Source organism: Pelobates fuscus, chromosome 12 (genome assembly GCF_036172605.1).
Source record: "Pelobates fuscus isolate aPelFus1 chromosome 12, aPelFus1.pri, whole genome shotgun sequence".
Lineage (NCBI taxonomy): Eukaryota > Metazoa > Chordata > Amphibia > Anura > Pelobatidae > Pelobates > Pelobates fuscus.
In genome coordinates this window covers 110,768,013-110,785,846 of record NC_086328.1, presented here as the reverse complement: position 1 = coordinate 110,785,846, position 17,834 = coordinate 110,768,013, and the positions used below count along the sequence as shown (strand labels likewise).

At 38.1% G+C, this 17,834-nt stretch overlaps 1 protein-coding gene across 3 annotated transcripts in view; it reads left to right on the top strand.

The window, feature by feature from the left end:
- The window catches only part of USH1C (USH1 protein network component harmonin), a 105,707-nt gene extending 88,487 nt beyond the window's left edge, over positions 1–17,220 (top strand). Inside the window, exons 21-28 of one of the 3 annotated variants that reach the window (XM_063437921.1) lie at positions 241–303; positions 2,758–2,799; positions 3,839–3,892; positions 4,566–4,665; positions 6,275–6,384; positions 6,483–6,538; positions 12,827–12,959; positions 16,898–17,220. In XM_063437921.1, the coding sequence (XP_063293991.1) occupies positions 241–303; positions 2,758–2,799; positions 3,839–3,892; positions 4,566–4,665; positions 6,275–6,384; positions 6,483–6,538; positions 12,827–12,920 (519 nt within the window). In that variant the 3' untranslated portion in view covers positions 12,921–12,959; positions 16,898–17,220. The remainder of the gene's footprint in view (positions 1–240; positions 304–2,757; positions 2,800–3,838; positions 3,893–4,565; positions 4,666–6,274; positions 6,385–6,482; positions 6,539–12,826; positions 12,960–16,897) is intronic. The other 2 variants (XM_063437923.1, XM_063437922.1) reach the window with 2 other exon arrangements.
- The last annotated feature ends 614 nt before the right edge of the window (positions 17,221–17,834 follow it).

Below are 17,834 nucleotides of genomic sequence, written 5' to 3'. Positions count from 1 at the left end.
TGTGTCCAGGGAAACATGGTGCATGAATCAGTCCTATTCAGAGATAAGAGGCTACGTAGATTCATCATTCTCTTTCTTTCTATAGCTAGACTCGTAACCAACTCTGGATTAATTGTGTTCTCTCAATGTCTGCAATGTTTTGCGTTAGAGTAGACATGGAGAATGTATCCAGTTTTGTACCATTTGTCCAGTTTTTCTTTGTTCTTCACAGTTTGATTAATGTGTTTCTTTCTGTTGCAGCCACCAGAGATGTTGAAAAGAATGGTTGTGTATAACACCCCTTTTAATCAAAACAAGAAACAAGTAACAATCTCTGAGTGTTGGTCTTTTTGCTCTCTCCGACCTGTCTCCAAGTGTGTTTTTCTAACAGATAGAGATGTAAAAGTAGAGAAGTCAGTTCTGATTAAAACTGTGTCTCATGGTTGTATTTTAAATATTATTAAATTAATTTATTTTACCGTCAATGTTGAATGAGTCGTAGTAAAAAAAAAACAACCGAGCCAGCCAAACCATTTTTAGACATTGTGTCAATAATGTCAAGTGCACGGTATAATATTCCATGTTTCTAATACAATTTAGATATGTTGTAATTTTGTGCATCCAAAATGTATCCATCTAGTTGCTGTGAGATTATATAATGGGGTATTTTATTAAAATAAATTTTAGGCCCCATTTACTAAAGGCAATAAATATTTTGCAAGTTATGAAGGTCTTGATTGTCAGTTTGAAACACTATCAGCCAGAAAATTGTCTGCATCTTTTTAAGGGGAGAGGGCATATGTAACAGACTGGTGAATAGAGCTCAACATTGTTTGCTCGTATTTGTTTTGTATATTCTTTTTCTGGGGAGGGGGTCATAGCTGCCAAACTGTCCACTACACATTTGAGAAAACACAGCTGTGCTGAAGGCAGACTAAATGTCAGAAATACAGACCACTTGTCTAAATTTCAACAAACCAAGCCTTTCCAAGACTGAATATTAATGTATTTAAGGGGCTTGCTTTCTGTCTGTGATCATGTTTTATACAAAGAGTATTTTATTCTAGATTATTATTATTATTATTGCCATTTATATAGCGCCAACAGATTCCGTAGCACTTTACAATATTATGAGAGGGGGGATTTAACTATAAATAGGACAATTACAAGAAAACTTACAGGAACGATAGGTTGAAGAGGACCCTGCTCAAACAGCTTACAGTCTATAGGAGGTGGGGTATAAAACCCATTAGGACAGGAAATAGCAATCAAACAAGGTGGGAGTGAAGCAGAGCTGGAGGAGAGAGTAGAGTGCTGCCCTTTAGGAGAGAGCAAGAGACCGGTATGAGAGGTAGAGGTTACTCTGGGAGGCCATAGGCTTTCCTAAAGAGATGGGTTTTAAGGCACTTCTTAAACGATTGAAGACTAGGGGAGAGTCTGATGGCGGTAGGCAGGGTATTCCATAGATGAATATTGACCCAAAATTGGATCTCCACGCACCTTCCAAGGGATCCACAATGATTAGAATAGAAACATTGTATTCAACAGGCCACTGCTTCCAAATAATTGACTATTGTAGTATTGTAAGTGGTATTCCTCGTTTAGTGCAACGAAGGCCACTTAAATACTGAAAAGAACCTATTGAAGGCATCTTGCTAAATCAATATTGTTGTACATTACGTAAACATTATAGAATGCATCATCAACATAATTTTAGAATTTAAAAATGGATCCCTAAACTATTGCCATAGACAGGATTCGGGTCCATGTCGTAACAGTAAGCACACCTGAATTAAAGGAACAGTCCACCTTAAAAATGATTAATTAATCAAATAAAGATTTTGATGTGTTGTAGGTGAATCACTGCAAGTCACTGCTTACAGAGTAACCAAAGACAATGAATAGCTGACATAAAAAATGTTTCTAAGTCTGCTATTTTGATGTTAAATTTGAATTTCACTTTAAATTCACTTTGAGTTCTCATTTTTGTAAAAACAAGAAAATCCTATAAAAAAATGTCTGTATGGGTGATTATTATTATTATACTTGATTAATAAACCGTCACCACATTCTGCAGCTCTGTCCATAGGTACAAATGATACAGTTATAACGACACAGTATAATAATACAGAATATGACAAACTAATACAGGAGGAGATTAGGGCCCTATTCGTTGCAACTTTCAATCTAGATGAGTGGGGAGTTGAGAAACAGGAGTTGAGGTCTGCAAGGGTGAGAATAATGTTAATACAGAGTGAGATAAGGGCATATACTGAGTGTTAATTATGAAGCTGAGTGGTAGGCTTCCCTAATGGAGCATTTTACGGAAGAGAGACTAGGGTAAAGTCTGACGGCATGGGGAAGTGCATTCCAAGGAGTTTGGTGCCACGCATGAGAAAACCTGCAGTCCAGCATGGGAAGAGATGATAAGAGCAAGGTATTGTTAGATCTTAGGGGGTGGGCTGTAGTATATCTGTTGATTAGTGAGAACAGCTAGTGGAAAGCAGGATTAGTAAGGGCTTTGTATCTTAGAGTGAAAATCTTGAATTTAATTCTGTTGTAAATGGGAAGCCAGTGACGGTACTCGCAGACAGCACCTCATCATCATACGTTCTATTTCTGGCTGTCAGGAGAAAGCTTTGAACATTTCATGCATGTTATACATTTTTTTTTTCTTTAATGTATTTGTTTTATAATTTCCTTTTTCCTATTTTTTTGTTTTCCTCAAATCGCCAAGATAGGAGCAAAAACTAACTTTAAAACATTATTTTTCTTGAGGGTTTCCAGAAATATGTAGAAGACTTTGATCCTTACACAATGGTAAGTGTAAGTTCCTCATTATTTTAAAGATCCATAATTTATTAACCAGGAGACCAGTTCAGAGAGATTGTAGATACAAAGCTCTGATGAGAAGATCAAAGGGACAGTAATAATAACCATTTGTTTATTTAGTATAAGGAGCAATTCTTGAGAAATCCAAACCACCCCTTAGACCAGGCTTCCCCAAACTCCAGCCCCCCCAGATGTTGCTGAACTACAACTCCCATGATTCTATGAATTAAATAGATAGGCTGAGAATCAGGAGTTGTAGTTCAGCGACATCTGAAGGGCCGGAGTTTGTGAAAGCCTACCTTAGACATTACTTCCTTAAATGCATTATTTGTCTACGAGTCTAGCCTTGTATGTGTAACAATATTTTTGTAGAAAAAATAAATACATATATTTTTTAATCAGGTTATGTCCTATTGTTTTGAATTATAGCAAGCTCTTTTTCATTATATCATACATAAACCATACAATAATTTCCTGATCCAGGTGGGTTTGGTAGCTATTTTCTGTAAGATTTATTCTCTGCAGAACCAGTTAAAGCTTACAGTACAGAGGTATTGATTTAAAGTCCATTAAACCATTGAGAATTCTGACATAGAACACACATTTCTGTTGTGCTTTCTGTGACAGCTTCTGACATTCTGAGCTGTAACGCGACTCGATTTGAGACATATACCATTTATTTAGGCAGTCAGACTCGCTCTTATCCCCAGGCAGATCAGATCCTTCAGTTTTTGTAAATGCACTGAAGGCTCTGAAACAGTCTAACAAAACTTACTTTAGATCTTTATAAACCATATTATTTCAAAAACATACTCTTTTTCTGATAGATTTTTGCAATATAATTTCTTGTAGACTTCCCAAGACATTTTAACTGACACGCAATAAATCATACTTTGATTTTTAATAAATTATTTTGTTTTTTTTTTTTAGTTTGGAAACATTTTGATATCATTTTTCACATGCAAATAATTACCATTTGTTTACTGTGCTTCCTATAAATAAAAAAAAATTCTGCCCGTGTTTGCAGTTTACGGCTGATCAAATTGCGGGGAAAGACGTCCGGCAGCTTCAAATAAAAAAGGTAAATGTGACTTGGTGTGGTCCAGCTTAAGATTGAATGGGAATCGAAATTCGAATATTTATCTGATCAAATTTGTTCTGAATATCTGACAGAGAGGAATATAAAATATAAATGTGATGGAACCATACAGGAGCCAAATGCTCATAATATTTAGGTATTTACTGTGGCTATATCATTTAATGATTATTGCTTTAGTTAAGCATATTCTGTAATGAATAGTGTATATCCCAACATTTCAAATGGACAAAGAGGGACACTTTATTTTTAGAGGTGTGAGTGTGGGGTGTGATCAGGGGCAGGGCTGTTCTGAGAAATATTAGGTAACTTGCTGCAACAATTTATAAAGCTGAAACGTAATTTAGAGCAAGAACAATGTGTCTTATTTACACAGACTGATTTTTAAACACATTTATTGTAATTTTAACCCCCTCTTGCTCCTGGTAGAACGCAGGACTTTGATAAATCCTCATTTCTGCATTCCTAGTATTACATTTTTGTGTTTTGAAAAGAGGTACAAGGTACTAAAAGTGGGGTAATTACCGTGGAAACCATAGGAACCAATGCACAATCTATTGGTGATTCCTCCACTTTTACATTTTTGTGCCACTTTTTAGATCAGAACAGTTTGATAAATCTTGCCGGTATTTCTAATAATTCATCATGTTGTTTACAGGAGGGGGCCCTGGATCTTGCAGTTGAAGGTGGCATCGAATCTCCAATTGGTAAAATAGTAGTATCAGCCATATATGATGGCGGTGCTGCAGATAGCCACGGTAAGAATGTTTAATGGTCTTTGAAAATATCCACCTCGGTTTGGCAACTCTGGCCTTAAATTTGAAATTCTCTTTTCACTTTGAAATCTCACATTAGTGAATAACCCTCTATGCCAGGGGTGTCCAAATTCTTTTCAAAGAGGGCCAGATTTGATGAAGTGAACATGCTTGAGGGCCGACCATTTTGCCTGACATTCTTTGAACCATTGAAATTAAATGCAAATGAACTATTTTATGCAAAGTTTATTGCAAACGGCATACTTATCATTTCGTCACATGGATGACAAATCTAAACAGGTGTTAAATCACTCTGCCTTTCATATCTGAAGGGCAGATAAAAAAAAAACAAAGCAGGAAGCTGAAATATATGTCAGGAACATTGTGAAGTACATTACATACAACAAACACAAATATAAAATAAACAAAGACATAAGGCAGTATTGTATGTACACCAGGAGTATAAAGATGCACTCTCAAAATGTATTTGCTTGTAGACATATCTCTCAGAATAGGTCTTCTAAATGTTCAAAGAGTCCGATGGGTTTAACACAGAAGCGGATTGTCTAACGGGAATCTACGGAATGGTCAGACGGGTTTAAAAATGAGACAGAGTCATAGTTAGAGTTATGCTAGTTACCAGAAAGTTATTTACTCTGAGGAGGTTCAAGCAGCTGAACAAAACGCGTAGGGCTCTGTATTCCATTTTTTTTAAAATTGATTTTTATAAATTTTATATACTTATTTTTGCACCTATTTTTAATATATCTGGAGAAAGAGCGTATACCCTGTATCACCTTCTTCTGGATTACGGGTTCGGAGCTTCTGATTTCTGGTTTTACTTTTTGATGGGCCTATACCTAATTTTAATCTTGTACGTGTCATTCATATCAAAAAGTGATTTATATCTTGAAGCTCTGCACTATGTATCTCTCCTTATTTCTACTTATATGTGGTCACGTAACCTGGAAGATATTGAAGATGTATTAGACCCATTCTAAGAGATATGCCTACAAGCAAATACATTTTGTGAGTGCATCAACTCACAGATACACTCCTGGTGTACATACAATACTGCCAAATGTCTTTGCTCACTTAAATGTGTAGACATCTTTGGTTTTGTCGTAGTTTGCAAATATGTAACAGGAAAATAAAGCTACAATATTTAAAAATAGTTAAACTGCACTGGCTTTAATTTTTTATGAAGAGCTAGTGGGTATATTTTATTTTATTCCTTGTGGTTATAGGATGTTAATGCATAAAATAACTTAGAGACATGTAATCTTAAAAACCTAATTTTAGTAATAAATAAATCATTTTAATAAAGCTCGGGTTACATTGTGTCCAAGGACAGTGAAAACCTGAGAATGAAAATTTTCATGAATGCTGTGTTTATGAATATTTATTATAATTTATGATTTGGTACCAGCAGGATGCTGTACTGTCCCCACATGATACAAGGTGACCATCAGTAGGCTCCTTGTCCATCGTGGTAAATAACCGGTTCTTTAATTCAGTTAAAAATTTAATCACTTTAAAATTAGTCTGCATGTGTAATTTAACAGTAGAATTATCGAACAGGATTCACCTTTAGTTACTATTTCTTTTCCAGGGGGAATTGTAAAAGGCGATGAGATTCTAGCTGTCAACGGGAAGATATTAACCGATGTGACACTTGCCAAAGCTCAGGCGACGTTGGCAAAAGCTTGGAACATTGGTGGGGTACGCATTACTCCTCTACGACCAGTTAGAAGCAGCTTTTATGCTAGTGAATGTTTTTTAATGTTGATTCTATTAGTAATAATCATATTATTTTACAGGACTGGATAGATTTGGTCATAGCTGTGTCTCCCCCCAAAGAGTACGATGATGATGTGTAAGTATTTTATGGGATATTGAAAATGATTTTAAAAGTAATCATTAGATTATTCTGAATACTTAGTCAGAGAGAGAGAGAGAGAGAGAGAGAGAGAGAGAGAGAGAGGCTAACAAGGAGACAGAAAGAGAGGATGACCGATGGATGGATGGATGGACAGACTTAAATACACATAATAAAAAATAAATACCATCAGCATGGCTCCTTCTTTGGCAGACAGACCGGATAGATCAATCAACTGAGGTTGCTGTGACTTTGTTACTTCCTGTAGTGAACCATCTAAAAAACACATTTTTGTTAACTATTTCTTGTTAAGTTTTTCACAAACTCTGCCTATCAGAGATCTCATTTAATTTTACATTAAAACAAAAGATGAAAATAAAAAGGTATTTAAAGGAACATAGGGTCTATTTGGATGCTGCTGCCTTTTTAAATTGAGATTAGAAATTGCTTAAGTAGCCAACAGGAAAGCAGACATCTCTCCTCTGCCCACCCCTTTATATGTACATTGAGAGGAGCTTGTTACCCAACATGCTCCGTGACAGCTACAGTGGTGGATCTCGAGTTATGGTAGTGGGATTGTGTATACAGCTCCTTTCTAAATTAAATACAGGAGCTATAAATAAGCTGACAGCAGTGAAGATTGTCTTATCTGATGACTGGTATATTCTTGGGAATATGCTCAACTGATTGGATGAGCTAAATCCTTATTTGGCGAGAGCTTACAGGGACACTATAGGCACCAAGAACACTTCCGCTCATTGAAGTCATCTGGGTACAGTGTCCCAGGTCTCTTATCCCTGCAAAGGTAATTATTGTGGATTCTAATAAACTGCAATAATTACTTTTGAGGGTTAACTCCTCCTCTAGTGGCCATCTACCAGACAGCCACTAGAGGGACTTCTGGGTCGTTAGGTGACTTTTGGGCATCTAACTGATGCTGGATGTCTTAACGTTGTAGATGAGGACATCCAGCGTCACCCAATGTATAATGCTTTCACATGCGGATTAGGTCTCCCTAGCCGACGTCGGCATAGTCTGAACAAGCTCAAAGGGACATCAGCGCTGGAATTAGGTAAGTGACAAAAGGTTGTTGTTTTTTTTTAACCACTTCTGCTCCACAGGGGGGTGGGGGAGCAACTTTGTTTTCCGGGCACTAGTTTCCCTTTTAATGCAGACGTTGGAAATCATGGTGTTTTGTGCCAAATGCTGAAATAGCAATTGTATTTTTTATTTTTATTTATTTGTATTCCTTATTCATGCTGTTAATATTTAAAGTCAAACTTGTGCTAATGATGTTTAGAAAGCCCTAATGTTATATATATATATATATATATATATATATATATATATATATATATATATATATTTGTAATTATTCATTAAACCTCGTATTGTAGAAATTTGGGAATGGAGCTGCAAATTTTAGGCTGACCTGGAAAAATGTTACACACACACACACACACACACACACAGCACCCTTACACACACAGCACCCTCACACCACCCTCACACAGCACACTAACAGCACACACACACAGCAGTGTGTGTGTGTGTGTGTATATGTGTGTATATATATATATATATATATATATACATACATATACACGCGGCGTGTGTTTGTGCTTTAGCGTGCACACCCTAATGCATTAGGCTGCGCACGCCTATGGTGGGCACTCTTTATTTACAGGCCTACCCAAACGTCTGGCACACCACAACTGACTTGTACCACATCCTAGTTATACCATCAATACTATTACTCGGCTTATTGTCCCTGACTACAACTCTATCTTACTTTGAGTGAATCATTCCCTGTTGCAGTGCTTTTATTTAAATCTAATGTCTGTACTTCTTTTACAAACAAGAGAAGATCCTGAAAAATTTAAAATATTTTATTAAAAACTCAACACACAGATGGAGAAGTGTGGTATTTAGCAAGGTAAAACAGGGGCTGCGTTACGTGCAAAGTGCTAAATGTTGAGAGACAGTCTATTGGTTTCCCTCCTGATTGTTCTTTATCTAGAATGTTGCTCCAGAATAGCATCTGCTTTTGCTCAATTCATCTCTCTTTAAGTGAGAAAAAAAATATTGTTTTGGATTATCTGTAGTTATAGAAAACTGTAAAAAAAAGTCATGCCTTCCAAATTAGAGAAAATTTATTTATACTTACCGTAATTTTCTTTTCCTGGCTATTATTCATGGCAGCATTTAACATATGGGTTTAGCTCCTCCCTCTAACCCTCAGGACAGGAAACACAATCAATCAAACAATTAAGCCTACCTTCCCCTACTATATTAGGTACCCCAGTATCCTCCACACCTCAGTCCAGTAACAAGACAAATAAACCAAGAGAGGGCGGGAGACCAAATGCTGCCATGAATAATAGCCAGGAAAAGAAAATTACGGTAAGTATAAATAAATTTTCTCTATTCCTGGCTAATCATGGCAGCATTTAACATATGGGATTCCCAAAGCAATAACCACTCAGGGAGGGTAAGCCATGCTACAAAAATTGTTTAATATCCACTTAAGGCTTATAAGAGTTCAAGACCGAAAGGCCAAACTCTGAATCAGAATGAGAAGAGACATCCACTCTGTAGTGACGTACAAAGGTCTTCAAAGACGACCAATTGGCAGCTTTACAAATGCTCTCTGCAGAAACCCCTGACTCTGCAGCCCATGAAGTAGCAATGGACCTTGTGGAATGAGCTTTGATGTCCTTGGGAACCGGAACCTGTTTCGACCTCTAAGCTCTAGAAATAGCCTGAACGGTCCAGGAACGAAGGGTAGCGACAGAGGCTGCTTCACCTTTACGAGAACCCCAAGGAATCACAAACAATTGGGGAGACTTTCTCCAATTAGCTGAACGTCCAATATATGTGGAAAGACACCTCCTCAGGTCTAGTGTATGGCATCTTTCTTCTTCAGGAGATGATGGATCCTGAAAATACCCCGGCAGGACAATCTCTTGATTCAGGTGGAAGGAAGTAACAACCTTTATCGATGTCATCCTCCAAGTCAAGCAACCAGGAACGCATGGCTCTAGACAAAGCAGAAATGGATACGGCCGGGTGGCAACCTAAACCCGCTGTCATGAAGGCTTTAGATAAATCAGCATCGATCCTTTTATCCATGGGCTCCTTAAGGGAAGCATTGCTATCAATCGGAAGCGTAGATCTTTTAGCAACCTTAATGATAGGAGCATCCACTTTAGGGACCGTATTCCACAATCTGGAATCCTCCTCTTTGATCGGGTATAACCTTGAAAGCCTTCCCTGACTAGTAATCCTTTTACTAGGAATTTGCCACTCGTTCCTCATCAGGTCTTTAATCGAGCTGTGAACTGGGAAGGAAGGTCTTTTCTTATGCAAATCTCCCAAATGTCTGTCAGAAGCCGAACATTCTTTGGCCTCTTCCGGCAAATCTAATGTACGTCTAACAGCCATAATCAAATGCTCCATAGCTTTGGAGTCCAAGGAGCAAGGTTGTTCCATATACTCCTCTTCGCTGGAAGAGATTGGCTCTAAATCCTGGTACGCTGAAGGTTGTCTGTATTCGTCTTCAGACTGATCTGAATCCATGCCGAAGGTCTCACCTCTTGATCTCTTATTCTTGTGAGATTCAGCAATTCCCTCTACCACTGCTTGCTTAATCCAATACGCAATATCCTTTGCTGAGGAGGTAGAGGCTTGCGGTGACTTCTGGCGATCAGATTCACCCTGACTGTAGGGCTAAGAACATTAAAAAAAAGGTAATGTATTCCCAGCCCAATGTTATGAAGATTTTAAAAGAAAAGTAATTCACTTACCTGCAGAGATTTTAGAACAGTCTACTAGAGCACTGTATCTGTAAAGGGAACTGAAAACGAGCGTTTTTAAGTCTGAAAACCGCCATTTCAAATTTCCCGCTCTGCACCTTTAAAGGATCGCACATGCGCACTTGGTCGCGAGATCGCGAAACCGCCATTTTGGACATGGGCAAATTTTACTCTGAATCCGGTCGGACGCATTGCGCATGCGCGAGCGTCTTACCGTCATGCTGATCGTCTGATCGAGGTCTGAAGCACACACAGGACGCCAGAGGATTCCCACAGCCTGTGGAACTAACCACCCAGGCTCCCAGGGGTTCCCAACTCCATGGAGATTGGGCTACATGTGCCTGGGCTTCCTGAGGAGGGAGGCTGACCTCCACAGGGACAAGACCATATCAAGCATGGTCAGGTGAGCAAAAAAAAAAATTTCAGATAAACTGAGAGAAAAAGAAAAAAAATATATATATAAACTGTCCTAGGGCTAGGAGGACAGGAAAAGACTGAGGTGTGGAGGATACTGGGGTACCTAATATAGTAGGGGAAGGTAGGCTTAATTGTTTGATTGATTGTGTTTCCTGTCCTGAGGGTTAGAGGGAGGAGCTAAACCCATATGTTAAATGCTGCCATGATTAGCCAGGAAATACCGTTTTACCTGTTATTTGTCATCAATCATGGACAAAGAAGAATGCACCTATAGAGCATGCTTAACCAGATTTTGGGCCAACAAATTGCCTTGATTTAATATTGTTGGATAAGCTTTTCAAATGATTTAATATCTGGATAAACTATTAAAATATTTTTTCTAAATATGAAAATATAAATATCATGTATAAAAAAAATATTAACATTTGAATATTTTTATAATATTAAATAATTTTAAAAGTTTAACGAAAATATTAATTCATTTGAAAAGTTTATCAATCAATATGGGGGGCCACTGGGAGACATGGGGACACAGACACCAGGGCCACTGGCTGGGAGACATGGGGACACTGAGACACTTGGGGACATTGTGTCCCTAGTGTCTGTGTCCCCATTTCTCCCAGTGTCTCCAAGTGTCTTTGTCCCCATGTCTGTGTCCCCATGTGTGTCTGTGTTCCCATGTCTCCCAGTGTCCCCTAGTGTCTGTGTTCCCATGTCTCCCAGTGTCCCCTAGTGTCTGTTTTCCCAGGTCTCAGTGTCCCCTAGTGTCTGTTTTCCCAGGTCTCAGTGTCCCCATGTCTCAGTGTCCCCATGTCTCCCTGCAGCCTTTACCCCATCCCTCACTTCCCTGCTCTGTAGGCTGTCTTTGCAGGCTGGGAGCTGCTGAGTAGAGAGATACAGGTATATGCTGTAACTTTCTATCCCTGCCTCTCATTACACACATAGCTACCCCTGCCTCTCATCACACACACCTACTGCCCGGTTGTGGTATTGCAAATACCTGCATTTGTATTGCCGGTTTTACTGTAATATCGGCACTGGCCAGGTGGAAACCCTAAGAGTAAAACATCACACAAAAATCAATGTGCCTATTCCATGGGCATGGGCCTGGAGCTGCAGCTCCATCAGCCCCTATGTTAATCTGTTTCTGGGAGGGTGCAGGTTAAAATCCCAACAGGGTTGACTCAGCTCTTCATTCTTCGGATAAAATGAGTACCATTGGGTAGTAGTAGATGTTTGGCAAAATTAACTTTCCCAGGATCCCCATACTTTGTTATTAATATTAAATTGATGCCTAAAAGTGAGAATTCAAATTTTTGGATTTGGCATTTTTTTTCCAATTTGGCTATTTTGCTCTAAATTATTCTTTTTTTTTTTTTTCTCAATTAAGTTCACCTTAAGTGATGTTTGTCAGGTGAAAGTGTATTGGAAGTAAAAAAAAAAAAAAAAGTGTTTGATACAAAAATATAAAGAATATTTTGTGCAGAATACCTGCAGTGAATTGTTAGAATCCGCATATAAATTGTATATATTATTAGTTCTGAAGACTTGCAAACAATGTATTAATTTAATTTACTCTGAATCTAGTGTCAAATTGCCTTGAATTCGATTTTCTCCACCCCTTTCCTATTTACATTACAGTAACAGCATATAGACTCCTTTGTTGCTACAATTTCTCTGTGTGTGTTCTGTGAGCAGTTATGGGTTCTTAGTTAGTGTGACTTGCTGTGACATCATGACCATATCAAATTAAATGATGTTATGATGTCACTGGGTACAGCTGTAGACTGCAAAGCAGGTGTAGCCAACCTTTATCACTCCAGATGTTGTGTACTACATATCGCATAGTGCTCCTACAGCCATCATGCTAACAACGTATCAGTGGAAATGTCGTCCACAAACTCTGGAGTGCCGAAGGTTGAACACCCCTGATGTAGAGCATGACTTTAACCAGACCTTTGGTCTGCTGTTTATTTCTATCCCACCTTGTTTTACTTCTCATCAGTGGGCTATCTGCCAATGTTTTATCTTTTTTTTTTCTGTATTTCTCCAGCCCTCCTTTTACTGCAAGTATCACTCCAGACAGAACACTGTTTGGTAACAGTGACTCTGTTTACAGGCAAGGGTTTCTTATGCAACTGCAGTAGTCCTCTGCTGTTCCCCTTCTCGGACCGTAGAGAGACCAGGTTTCTATCTAATGCTATATTTGTATTAAGCATGCTGCACTATTCTACATGCATGACTCAGTGTGACATAACAACGGGGAGGGCTGGCTAGGGAGCAGGGAACTAATTTTCACCCCAGGTCACTAGCATAGAGAGCATTGTGTGCTGCTGTTTCACAGCACAATACTAAACTATATTCTGTAACGGTATTATTTTTATATTATTGTATTCTATTTCTTGCAGTATTAGTATAACATTTCATTATAAAACTAAAAAAGGGAGTGGAGTTTGCTAATTTGGACTAAAACTGGACTATTTATTTGGAGCTGCCCCAGGCCAAATGTAACCAGCCCTTCCCTGCAATACAATATAGTTATGTGAACTGTTGGCTAGTTTCACACAAGGTAGACTATAGAAAGCTTTGTCTACATCAGAACACACAATTTATGTATTTCTCTATGTCCCATAAAATAGAAAAGTAACATATACTGCAAATGCCCAGTAGAGGAGCAATGACCACACGGCTAGGGCTTAATCTACAATAATTCAAATGCACTAAACTCCACAAGGTATACATGACTGAGGGTCCGTTGTCTTAGTTAGTCTATCTTCCTGCAACAGTACATGGGGTATGCAAGGTGTACCCAGTCACTAATGTCTACATTGCCCCGATTTAAATTGGGCTGCTATCCGTTGTAGTGTAGAGCCCATTTTATGTCCCAGCACAGCCTTGCCCCAATAGTTCTCCACAGATTGAATAAATAAATATACCCATACAGAAAATAAAGTTAACAGCCTAGTACCATGTCTCTATTTTGTACTCTATACAGTATTGCAGGCAGGTATGTAGTCTGGGACCAAACCTTCACACTTCAGTTGTATTTTACCTGACTATATCCATGCAGAGGAATTTTCCACAATACTCGTTTGAATGCTTTATTTCCTACTGAAGTGAGAATGTATTTGCTTGGTTTGGCGTATTGATATCAGAGTTCTGACTCGCCATGCACCATTGGGTCATACGATTGTCAGTCTAATTTTATTATTTAAACAGTGGTTCCCAAACTAGTCCTCAAGACACCCCTATCAGTCCAGGATTTAGGGATTACCCAATTGTGTCTAAGATGTTTTAAGAAAGAAAGAAGAAAACACCTAAGACACAACTGGGTAATCACTAAATCCTGGACTGGTTGGCGTGTCTTGAGGACTGGTCCGAGAACCACTGATTTAAAGTGTTGCATTTTAAAGGGTAGTGGCATAACTTTTTTCTATTCAGCTGCATAGGTTTACAGTCCGCAACTATGGAAAAACCCATCCTACTTCCTAGTCCGTCCTCAGCTGCAATTCAGCAGCAAAGTACTTTTGGAGCCATGTATGCTATGGAACACTGACAGATAACATATTGGCAAGGGCCCAGCACAGACATGCTGGGATTGATGGGCAAATACATGTACATGGGTAGTAATGCTGGGAAACGTAATAGCACTTAGTATTGGTTGCAGCCCCTGTTCTGTGTCAAATCATTTAAAAATGGCATAAACCGAGGGTCCCCAAGACACCCGTGGTGCAACCCCTGAAGTTTTTGTTTGTGTCAAACTGCTCAAAAATGGTTTGGCACAGAACCAAAGCAGGCACAAAGGGCATGCGATGCCATGAGGACTATAGTGGGAAGCAGTGAATATGGTGCTTAGTGTGTCCTTCACTGTCTCTTTAGACAAATTAAGATACATGTGTTAGAGTTTGTGGAATTGGAAGATGAAATTAATTTTATCATTCCAGCAGAATAGCATTCATCCACATAGATGCTAATGTGTTCTGTAAACATTTTACTTTGAAATTCATCCATTTTTATTCATGTCAGAGCAGAGGCAATTGAGTTGTAAAAATGAGTCGCAGAAGACTAGTTTAGTATTCCTGTAGAATGCACAATTACTGCAAAAAGCTGTCATTTTCTGTTCTGTGTGGCTTGTTACATTTGTAAATTGCCTCTGTGATCTAATCTGCTTCTGTGATATCAGTTATACCATGATTATTATCATTATTTTAATGGAAATCCCATAAAAAAATGATTTTTCTGTAAATGGATGGAAAAAAGTATGTGTTTTTTTTGCTCTGTTATCCACAAAATTCCCAGCCCTAGAAGTTTGAATTTTGTGTTGCATTCTCCTATAGAAATACAGCCATATCGCCAACAGAGCTGCTTCTTCTGAAGTCAAGAGAAAGAATTCTAAATCAGTCTTGCAGCATCCTATGAGGATGTAGTGGGAAAATAGTTTTTATTATTAAAATTATAGTTGCAAAATTATAGTTTTTAAATGTGTAAGATTTAGAACATTATATTACTGATTGGCAGTGTCATTAAAGTTAAAAAAGCATGTTTTAGATTTCTTATTTGCCTTGCAATTAAAACTGACAAACAATCCAAAGAACTAACACGATGCTCGTTATTTGTGTTACAAACAAATATGATTTATTAAAATGTGAATAATACCAATTACAAGAGAATATAATGACAAACAATGACTAAAAAGATACTTCCCCGGTTTTGCAGCTCTCCAATAAAATGTCACTCTAAGCACCAAAATATCTTTAGCTTAATCAAGTGGTTTTGGTGCGTAAAGCATGTCTCTGCAGTTTCACTGCTCAATTATTTGCCATTTAGGAGTTAAATCACGTTGTTTATACAGCCCTAGCCATGCCTCTCCTAAATGAGACTCACATCATAGCCTCTCTAAATACTTAATGAAAAAGTTGAAATATTTTTAAATTATCCTATTGCATAGCGTGTTTAATCTAGAATGTCTTACCTCCTATTCTGTTGATAACATTCTAGAGCCCACACGAGCCCTCTGTGCTTGGTTAAAGTTCAATTAACAGAGCAGGAGATAAAAACCTCAAAAATAAACCCACTCTGCTGTAAAAATGAAGCTCTTTTTTTGGGGGGGGGGGAGGAGAAAGCTGTGTAAGCCTTAACCACCACAGTTGTAACTAAACAAAGTAATTTAACTCTTAAATGCTAGAGAATTGAGCAGTGAGGCTGCGGGGGCATGCTCTATACGCGAACACAGTTTCATTAAGCTAAAGTTGCTTTGGTACTTAGTGTCCCTTTAAAAGCTACTTATATATAACTCCACACCAAGTGCATTTATAAACTGGAAACTTGGTCACATACAGGTGGAGGCAAAGAGAAATCCAATTGGATAAGAAAGTGTACAAGGTAACACTTCAGGGGTAAACACTTGTATGTCATTATACAAATTTGTAGTGCTAAAGTTACCTTATGCTATGGATGCTTTTTTACAGAAAAAAAACATCATATTAAAGAAAGTTAGGCAATTTGGGCTTTTTTGCAATGCATTATCCTGGAGCTTCTGCTCCAATAGACTCTACATTAATCTGACCCCCTGCTGCTCTATACGAAAAACTGAGTGTCGCAGAAAATGTAGATCATAGAATCTGTTTTACCAAGATTCCCCATCTCTGTTTGCAAATGTTCACAGCAAGACAAATGAACTCCGTGCTAATATTATGATTTTAATGGAAGACTGACTGTGTGATTTGTACACATAATCCAGAAAATGTATCTATTTATGTGTTTTTTGTGTGTGGTGTGTGTGTGTGTATGGTTTGCTTTTTCAGCAATTAGAATTTTCCATTAATTTTAGTTAAAGATATTTTATAACATTTTGGTAGTGCTCTTTACTGGAATAAGCTATGACTAACCCCCTGCATGCTCTTAGCCTCTTCTTTCTGATTTGCTTACATTTTTTATACTTTCTTTTCTTTTTAAAATGTGTACTGTGCAATAAGTGGATTCTCCGATGCTGTGATTTTATTTCAATCTGTCAATCTTATCATCCCGTTTTCCAAACACACATTTTATTGAGTAAAAACAAATTACAAGTAAATCATGTTTTGTTTTGTTTTACTAATACTTGTTTGTTTGTGTTATCTTTTAGGACTTTATTTTAATGACAAAAAATATCTACTGGAAAAGAAGAAAGTTGCTTTGAAAAAACGTCAGTTATGCAAACAAACGCAGCTGTTTCAGTACTGCGAGCCAATCATAATGATTCCGTTTACTTAATATACAGACTAAATGTTGACCTCTCCTTGTTGATTAGAATGGATTAGATTCTCTAGAATAACAGAAACTAATACAGCCATCATTTTATTGTATTAATGCAATCTACCTGGAAGTAAAATTTTATGTATGTCTTAAAAATATATAAAAAAAAGTTAATTCACAAATGTATTTATGTAATAAAATTTAAATACTGAATACATGTTATCTTGTAAGTTACCTTGAATTCAAACTGGTATTAGCTGTAATGTATGGTTAACTTTGGCTCTGGGATCATCTGTCAACTAAATTATCCCTAATACCTAGAAGCAGGAGTGTCACTAGGAACCTCTGGGTCAGGGCTGACCCAAGACATTGTGCTGTGTGAGTCCAAGGATGAAATGCTGCCCCCTTCAAACCATTACACTAAAACATAGTGGATGAAGAGTGTCTATGTGTAGTGGATGCAGTGTGTGTGTGTATGTGTGTGCGCGTGCTGGTGATGCAGTGTGTCAAGTGAATGCAGTGTCTGTGCATGACTGCATGGGATGTTTGTGTTTGTGCTTTAGTGCAGTGTGCCTGTGTGTGATGAGGATGAAGTGTGTGTCTGCGTGCTGGGGATGCAGTGTGTGTGTGTGTGTGTGCTGGGCATGCAGTGTGTGTGTGTGGTGGGGATGTAGTGTCTGTGTGCTGGAGATGCAGTGAATGTGTTTGTGCTGGGGATACAGTGACTGTGTGTGCTGGGGATGCAGTGACTGTGTGTTTGCTGGGGATGTAGTGACTGTGTGTTTGCTGGGGGTGCAGTGACTGTGTGTGTGCTGGGGATGCAGTGA